General features: G+C 39.8%; 1 protein-coding gene across 3 annotated transcripts in view; it reads right to left on the reverse strand.

Moving 5' to 3' along the window:
- The window catches only part of Unc13c (unc-13 homolog C), a 463067-nt gene that overhangs the window by 54642 nt on the left and 398670 nt on the right, over positions 1–9755 (reverse strand). For all 3 annotated transcript variants that reach the window (XM_021171690.2, XM_029481908.1, XM_029481909.1), the window contains 2 exons: positions 8316–8465; positions 2039–2162 (listed from right to left, as the gene is read on the reverse strand). In XM_021171690.2, coding sequence (XP_021027349.1) covers positions 2039–2162; positions 8316–8465 — 274 coding nt within the window. The remainder of the gene's footprint in view (positions 1–2038; positions 2163–8315; positions 8466–9755) is intronic.

The following is a 9755-nucleotide window of genomic DNA, read 5'->3' on the forward strand; positions in this document are numbered from 1 at the left end:
CACACACACACACACTCACACACACACATACACTCACACACACACACACACTCACACACACACACACGTTATTTCTGATGTAACAGTACAGGTACATTCTGAAAACCCAATAGACTTCAAACTGCACAATGTACTGGATCTAATACAGAAAGTAACAGTGGAAAATATAACATAAGCCCAAGCAAATTTTCACCAAAGAGTTATTAAAAATAACTGTGGGCTAGTGAGATGGTTCAGCATCTAAAGGCAGCTGTCCTCATGACTGGTCACCCAAGTACGATCTCCATGAACCCACGTAATGGAGGCGAGAACCGATTCCCACAAATTGTCTTCCGACCTCCACAAGGATGCCATAGTACACCCTTGGTGGGTACATAGGTACAGATATAAATAAATAAATAAATAAATAAATAAATAAATAAATGTTTTTTAGAATGTTAGTTTAAAAAACCACATGGACAGGCTGAGGTGTAAGTGATGACTGCCCTGGGATGATTCAAATACAAAACAAACAACACACATCCCAGTCCAGTTGTGGGCTAAGGCTGTATGTGTGAGGTACTTCTACAAGCAAAGGATAGCCTGCCATGCATTGACTCCCTTCTGGGTGCAGCCTTCTATGTGGAAGAGCCCCGATATTGGTTCTCTTTGAAACAGGTCTGTGCAGTAGCCACACTGAGAGCATCTTCCATGCCCATGTTTCTGCTCAGGGGAAATATTTATTTCCAGTCACTGTTATCACTCCCCTGCTGATCACGCCCATGAACACTAAGTTGCATTGTAGCATTATTAAATATACTAGTTGTTATTAGACTTCTTTGTGTTTGAATACTTGTATGTGATTTGGCTGACCACAGACATAGGCTCTAGAGGAAGAAATCATACATTCATGGCTTGGAGTTAAGTGAACAAAAACATCTTCATCTGACATCTTGGCCCACCTTACAAGAAAATATCTTCTGCACATATACTTCTATTGGACATGTGCAAAGACCAAACATGCATGATTAGTGGTATTGATGTGTATATTAGCATATTTTATAGTTATTTATTATTTGCATCCATTTATCTCCCTCAGTCATGTACAAAAAAAAAATCAATTATCCCAAATGCTAGGTTAGTTGGTTTTCTTATTGCTTGGTTCAGCATGTGTGAACTGAAAAGCATGCACCGAATGGCCACTTGATCAGTCAGCAACTCCGCTGCTGACTGATCTTTGTGGCTTCTCTTTTATTTTCCTGCATGTGATACAATCAAGTCCTTCAAATCCACAGAAAGCCATCTCCTCTATTAACCTCCAAGCAGGGAGGCAACAGAGGAAAGTTGAAAGGAATGGTGAAAAAAACTCAATATGACTGCACTGCACAGACTTTCTTTCTTAAGCTGTAACGTTGAAGAAGAATACTGGCTATATTTGAACCTCAGCCTATTCTCTGTGGATTCATAGTAATATTAGATTATGTATAATATTATGTATAATACATATTGTTATATATATCAAATTAAATAGAAGTTGAAAATATGTATGTAACTAGATAGCTTTACAAATTGAAGTTAAGCCCTGCCCTCCCTCCCTTCCTCCCCCCCCCCTTTCCTTAAACTCTCTATGTAGACAAGGATGACCCTGAACTTCTGAAACTCCTGTCTCTGTCTCCACAGAACTAGAATTACCGGTGTCCCCACTGCACTTGGATTTATGTGGTGCTGAGGATGGAGCCCACAGCTTTGTGCATACTTGACAAGTGCCCTACCAACCGAGCTACATCTCCAGACCCACTCACTTAGGTTTTATTTAAGAGATGAAGTTTTGAATGACAATTAAATATGAACTTACATAGCTGCTTTCGTTTTTTGAAAAATGTGTTTTAATCTATTTAATATTCTCTAATCAGCCATTGTTAAACATTTTTACACCAAGAACAAATTTCCCCAAATGGATTATTAATTCATATTCATCTATACCAAAACTATTCATTTGACTAGAAGCTGATAAAAAAGGATGTTGCCCGTGTGAGGATGCCACACTGTAGGTACGTACTGTTTGGTCTGTCAGAGGAGGGAGGACAATCTGCTTCTCTATCTTGTTAAGTACTAGTTTCCAGAGCTCCTTCAGAACTCGCTTCAGGACCGTTTTCTCACAAATTTTTGCTGAAAGACTTAATCTGAAACAAGATTAAATGTACATTTACTCTCAAGTCTCACTCATGTACCAGGTTACAAAGCTGAGCAGATATCGACATTCATCACTGACATAGGAATCTTGAAATAGGCCCCTTACAATGTTCAAATACTACATCTCATATATATATATATATATATATATATATATATATATATATACATACATATATACACACACATATACATACGTATGAATAAATGTATATATTATATAAATATATAATTATAGAAAATGATATATAATATAAATATATTTAGCCACATGTAAATTATCCAGTTCATTTGATAGAAAATGAAATCAGAGGAAAATAGTTGTATCTACTTTCCTATGTTGCCTTTAACTGGTAAATAAAACACCGTTGTGAACCCCCACACCATGGTGTGTGTTTTCATATGTGTGCCACATTTTTTTTTCCTCCATCCATATGTTCATACCTGGACTGATTCTATAACTTGGCTGCCATGGATGGTGCTACCAAAACATGCATATGTACATGTCCCTCTGGCGTGTTGACTAGGAGTCTTTCAGATATGTTCCCATAAGTGGTATAGCTCGATCATATGCAACTCTATATACATATACACATGTATACACACACACACACACACACTTTCTACATTGATTTAGAGTGGCTGGATAATATGTGCTTCCACCATCAATATGTAAGTAAGGGTTCCTTTTCCTGCATCCTCACCAGGGTTTACTACTGTCATTCCTGGGCCATGGACCAATATGACAATGTGACACAAATGTCTTTCAATTCATCCAGAACCCAGAATTTGCTAACACAAATAGGTGTGTCTTTCAAGCTTTCCTCATTTGAGATAAGGAGTAACATTTTCTAGTGTTTGTTTAATGCAAGATACTTCTGCATGTATTTCTCATCTAAATATGCTCATTAAAAAATCAAATATAGACTTAGAAATATTTAGAGATGTGTTCAAAGAGGGAAGCTAGTGAGTGAGACCCAGTCAGGCTGGTTTTCCTAAGTCAAGTATATCTTTCCGCATCAGGTGCTATCCATCATGAATGTCCTCATATATGAAGGTCCAGAGAAGATGGCGATAGCAATGCAAATATCTATAATATGATTCTGGGCTCAGTGATAATATTAGCAGCAGTGGTTTGACCATAATATAATGAGGGGTGATGTAGTACATACATTTTATGGTAATCCCCTGACTTCTATAGTGTATGGGGACTCAGAAATAGTAACACTGGTGGGGGTTTATTATAGGCATAACTGAGCATTTTTCCACTCTAAAAGACACAGATAGTAAAGAATAAATGATACTTAACTAATCAAAATTGATACCAACAGGGAGATTGCTAAGACATGCATTCCCATAGAAGTATTCCTCCTAACTCTATTTTATATATAAACCCAATGGACTTGCAGAGAAGCCCCTGTGGGTGAGTTTGGAGGCTGGTGTTAAGGGCAACATCTCCAGTCAGTCAGAGATGGGGATCCAGACAGTGAGAATCTCAGCACAAAGGCTAGTGCACAGTTTCAGAGACATTCAGAGCACAGTTGGAGCCCATTTTGCTGCAGATTTAGAATTTTCAGCCTCAAAGGGTCTAAGCTAAAGAACAGATGCTCTTTTTGTGTAGTTAGCTCACAAACTGGGCATGCTAACTTGTCCTGGTTAGATTGGAACCAAGGAAAAGTGAATAAAATCAGTGGCTTGCTTGTAGCTCTTTGTAGGTTTCTGCTGGTTGAAAGCATATGGATCAATTTAGGTAGTGCCTGGATCTCAGGGAGAAAGTAAAATGTTAAGAAATTTTTTATTTGCAGAGGCATAGTCTAATATAATGTGATTTCTACAGGGATTTTCTCAAAATGACCTTGAAGTCTTTCGGGCCCCTACTGTTTGCTTTAAATAATAGAAATCAAAGGAGGCATCCAGTAACTGCTTTCTTAATGTAGCCAGAGTCATAAAACAGATTTTGCAATCTGAACTATCTAGACTGGCTGGCTGCAGAACCAATTAAGTAGATGGTTAACCAAATATCTAGACTGGCTGGATGTAGAACCAATTAAGTAGATAGCGCCACATGTACAATCCACAATGGGGATTTATCATTTTATAGTTGATCTTATTTTTCATGAAAAGTTCCCCAGTCAAATTTTTCTACCCCTGTGTGTGCGTCTGTTCCTCATCAGTATTCATTTAGATCCTACCAACCTTTAAAATACCCAGCTCAAATGGAATTCTCACTCTCCGACATGATCGCCATTCTGTCCCCTATTATGTATATTTATGTACCTTTCCTTTTTTCTTTTCCAAAATTATCAATGCCTTCAAGGCAGAATCCGTGCTTTACTTTGAAATACTTCCTCTATCTCAGTGTCACTACTGTGTGTTAAAACCCCATGTCCAAAACAACTTGGGGAGGAAAGGGTTTCTTTGGTTTATATTTCCACACCACAATTCCTCATGATAGGAAGTCAGGACAGGAGCTCAAACAGGACGGGAACCCGGAGGCAGGAGCTGATGCAGGAGTCATGGAGGGGTGCTGTTTACTGCCTTGGTACCCATGGCTTGCTCAGCCTACCTTCTTATAGAACCCAGGACCACCAGCCCAAGGATGGCAGCACTCACAATGGGCTAATCCTATCCATCAATCACTAACTAAGCAAACACTTTACAGGCTTGTCTGCAGCCCAACCTTTGGGGGGACTTTTCTTCATTGAGGTTCCCTCCTCTCAGATGATTTTAGCTTCTGTCAAGTTGACATAAAACTACCCAGCACATCTTCTAGCTAGTGGCTTTAAAATCACACAATCTAACTGAGCTCAGAGAGCGTCTTCAACTTTCTATATCTCATACAACTATCTGTGGCTTAAATATTGTTAACTTCCACATGGTTTGAAAGGTTGTAACTCTTTCTAACTTTTTACACAATCTCATTTTGCTAAAAATGATAAGGAATTCCACATAGGTGATATAATCCAGTATAATTACAAGTGGACTATGAAGCATTTAAAATAGGGGCCAGAAGGTAGCTCAGTGGTTAGGTGAACTGATGGCTCTTCTATAGGACCCAGGTTTGATTTCTGTCATCCACACAGCAGGTCTACGACAACTGTCAATAACTTCAGTTCCAGGAAATCTGATGCTGCCTTCTAGATTCCATGGGCTTTGCATGCATAAGGTACATACATATACATATACATTCAAATACTCATAAACACAGATTTTTTGTGAAAGAATATAAACTTATCTAAATGTATTAAAAATAATGAACTCACTTTCTCCATACTTGTATTTTATAATTGGTAATATAGATCCAAAAATTACCCTGCTAGCTACTGGTATTATCAAAATTACCTAGATGTTCCATATTCTTTGTAATTTTGGTTACAGAGTATGTAAAGCACAGAGGCCTTATTAGTGAAAAATGATGACCCAAACCACTGATTGGCATTCTGAAAAGGAATTCCCCACATGATGAATCAGGATCATCCAGTCCTTCTTATTGTCTATAACCACTGTATTCAGCAACCAAATGCTAGTGTTTGTAGAGACTGAGCTCTCTATGACAGAGAAGAGCTGTATAGCAAGATAAATTCCAGTGGGACATTTAGTGGATAATGCAATGAAATTCTGCTCTAAGAAACTGAAGATAGGAAGAGATACCTCCATTTCTTTGTTTTCTTCTTTCCCGTACATCCTCCTGCCTACCTACCTTCTGCACACTGCGCCGCCCATTTGTCTATCCTCCACAACAGTTTTACTCACAGAGGACAGTGAGACTTACTGAAAGTATAGCATCCAGAACATCAGCCTTGCACCCGCAGTCTGGTTCTAAGCAAGGGGAACAGAGTTGAAGTAGACACCACGAATGTGTCCAAGAGGCTCTTCCTGTGGGATTTTGCTTGGTTTGCTCTCTCTTTTTAATTCTTATCCCTTTGTTAATTTGCCACAACAATAATACGTGAGATAATGTATATAAATTACCATATGTACATAAACTACCATGGATCTTTCATATGCTTTCAAAGTTATTTGTTTTTCTTGTCCAGTACCAGATCTGATTCTGAGTACAACTCACGCCTCATCTGGAATGTCTGTAAACACAATGGTCTCTGATTTTTGAACTTAGGAGTTTTGAAATATTTATATTGATAAGGCAAAAAATTTATTGGAATCTGAAATGCTCTAAAACTCTCACCCCTACCCTCAGCGCTGGCGCATAAACCTGTAGGCATAATGTTTTTGTACACTATGTTTCAATCTTGTTTCAATCTGGGCAGGGCATTGTAATGCTTACACCAAAAATCTTGTCTTAAGATTTTTGTTCAAGTTCATGTAAACAGCTCTTACTACTTATTCTGTACCTTGCAATAAATGCTGATCACCCAATGGCTGAGCAGAATAGAGAATAAGGCGGGACATCTGCCAACCAGAGGAAGGAGGGAGGGGAGAGAGGGAGGGAGATTCAAATCAGTGAGGAGGATGGAGGGATTGGAACCAAAAGCAAGGGGTCCAGAGAGAGATCATGGAGACACACACCTGAAGCCCAAAAAGCCAGATCAATAATCATATGCAAATATCATGGGGTTGTCTGGGAGGCAGCCAGATTAGCGAGGAAAGTAAATATAGATTATTTAACTGTTCAGCTACTGAGATGCAGCTTTAAATGAATCTTGGTTTCTCTGAGGAGTTATTGGGGACTAACATAAGGTAAAGACACACAGCTGTAGGATTAATTCACTGTTTACATTTATATTAAGAATAATTCACTTACACGAACCCAGGGCCTAGCATCTGCTAGAAAAGCCTATGCCATTGAACTACCTCTCCATCCTGGAGACCCCGAAACTGTGGCTCAGAGTCTAGAATATTTCAGATTTAAGAACTTTGATTTAGGGATGTTCAACTGGTGTGCCTATTTATAACATCATGTAGCTATTTGTTAAATGATTCAGGCCTGTGAATGTATTTGAAAATATTGTTGCCTTGAGTCTACAGCCAACTTACTAAATCAGAACCTTTGAGCACAGAGACAGGAAGGAAACAAACACACACACCAACCAACAAACTGAGCAGAGCTTTTTTAAAGTTGTTGTTGTTGTTCAAAACATTCCATGCCAACCCACCCCCTGGGCAGACTGCAATCTCAAAGGCACTAGTGGCATGGGCTTTCTCTAATCTTTTCCAGTGATTAGAGCTGGGTTGGACACAGGTGGGCACCAATTATGGCTGGCTTTGCTGAACTCATTGTATTCACGCATGTGTTATTTTCTCCTGTGGGTTTCTGAAGAGAAATAAGATATTCTGGATTCAAATTGGCCTTTGTGCCCAAAGAATGGAAAACAATGTGCTATCTGAGGAGCAGGGACTTTGAAATGGTTCTGCTTTGGAACAGCAGCTCCCTGAGAGCCACCAACACTAGTTTCCTCTCATTCTTCTTGCTCATACAAATCCTATTAAAAGTGTGTTGCTCTGTTTTGTATGTGCATATCCAAGTATGTGTATATGTGTGTGTGTGTGTAGGTGTATATGCACATGTGTGAGTGCATGTGAAGACCAGGTGACAATCTTAGGATGTCATTCCTCAGAATCTACCCACCTTTGTTTTTGAGACAGTCTCTCATTGGCTTGAATTCATCGAGTATGCTAGACCGATGGGTGAGACCCAGGGATCCACCTGTCTCTGTATCCTCAGCACTTGGATCAAAAGTATGTACCATTATGCCCAGCTGCTGCTGTCTTTTTTTTTTTAAAGATTTATTTTATTTTTAATTACATGTTTCTGCACTTGCCTATGTATGGGTATGTGCATGTGAGTGCAAATTCTTACAGAAACCAGAATAGGATTCCAGAGCTAGAGTTACAGACAGTTATGAGTTTTCTGTATGAGTGCTGGGAACCCAACTCTGGTCCTCTGTGGGAGCAGTATGCCCTCTGAACCCTCAAGCCACCTCTTCTGGCTGTTTTACATGGATGCTGGAGATCAAACCCTGGTCCTCATGCTTGCCTTACAAATTGTATTTATTGAGCCTTCTCTCCAGACATTCTTTCAAAGTCACCTTGTACAGAGAAAACCAAAATCTCTCCAAAAGAATTACCAGTCACCACCAGGAATTCTGGGCAATAGGATAGGTTAAGGTGGGTTGGAAACTCACGTCTTATCCAAGAAGTCCATGAGCGGCCTCAGCACAATCTCTGCATCCATCGCCGCACTGTTCTTATTCGCTGTGCTGTTCCCGTTGGCTCGCATTTGATTTAGCTCGGCACCCATCTGCTTTATACACTCTTCAATTGTAAGTTGGAAACTGAAAATAAAGAACATAAAAGGAGAAGCCGATAGGCTGCCTGGGTCTGAAGTCTACTTCCTGTAGACTGAACTGTTTCAAATGGAATTGTGTCCCCTCCCCGTTTGTTTGAGGGCTTAGTTGCATTGAACACATACTTTAACCTCTGTATGCAAAGCATGCAACATGGACGATCTTCAGGTGGGTCACTGCAACCACTATGGGTGTGCATTCAGCTACCACCTGTGGTGGTGACAGCTGCTGATCCTCTGAGTACCTTTGGAGAAGTGACTGCTCTAGAGAGAATACGGGCATTGGGACCTGACTTCTTCCCCATTTTCCATAACTCCACATCCTCTTTGCTTTCTCCAGTCTTTCCAGCAACTCCTTTCCAATTGACTGACCATTACTACTCTGAAGTAGTGAAGAAGTGACAGATATATGAAGAAGCTAGAAAGTGGTGATGGCTCCATAATGATACACAGCTGGAATTAACAAGTTGTATGCCCTGAATGTATATAGGTTTTACAATCAATGATGTCATAATAAAGCTATTAAAAAGTGAGGGTTGATTGAATGCACCCCTGGAGCACCTCCTTCCTCTCGCCTCCTGTCTCACTGCTAAGGATTTAAACAGGCTGGAAGAATCACCCTCGTTCTGTTTCTATTTACTCTCTACTACTGATGGAGAGTGGCAAGGGGGAGTTTAAAATAGCAGATGCTTGACATTCATTACTAAGATGCTTCAAACAATGGGGATAATTAGAACATAGGTGCACCTAGGTGCAGAAAAACCACTTAGGAGAAAGAAGGTGTGGGAGACAGTTGAATTTCTGAGTGGTAATAAGGAGGGGGTGGGGCTTGACCTCAGCATTGTTATCAAGCCAGTCCTGTTCTCCCCCTGCACGGTGATGACACAGGTCATGTTATCAGAGAGGTTACAAACACATCAATCCCTTGGATTTTGTGCATAAGTTTGAAGTTTTGCTGCATACTGATTGTTGTCTGAATTAAATGGAATATACATGTGGGTTTTTTCCATGTGCACACATTTACAAATATTGCATAAATGCGTACTATGTCCCAAGCACATGTTCAGAACACACAAATAAACAAAATGGACATACACTGTTCCCACAACACGAGATCTTCCACCTATTTTAGCATTTACCACGTGGAAAATATTAGTCTGCTGTGAAATATCTCATTTTTTAGAAGTTTCCATTCAAAGCTAGAAAGCACTCAGTAGATTTAAAATTAGACAACTTGGGTCTCTCTCCCTCTCCCTCTCCCTCTCCCTCTCCCTCTCCC

Source organism: Mus caroli, chromosome 9, assembly GCF_900094665.2.
Source record: "Mus caroli chromosome 9, CAROLI_EIJ_v1.1, whole genome shotgun sequence".
Classification (NCBI taxonomy): Eukaryota; Metazoa; Chordata; class Mammalia; order Rodentia; family Muridae; genus Mus; species Mus caroli.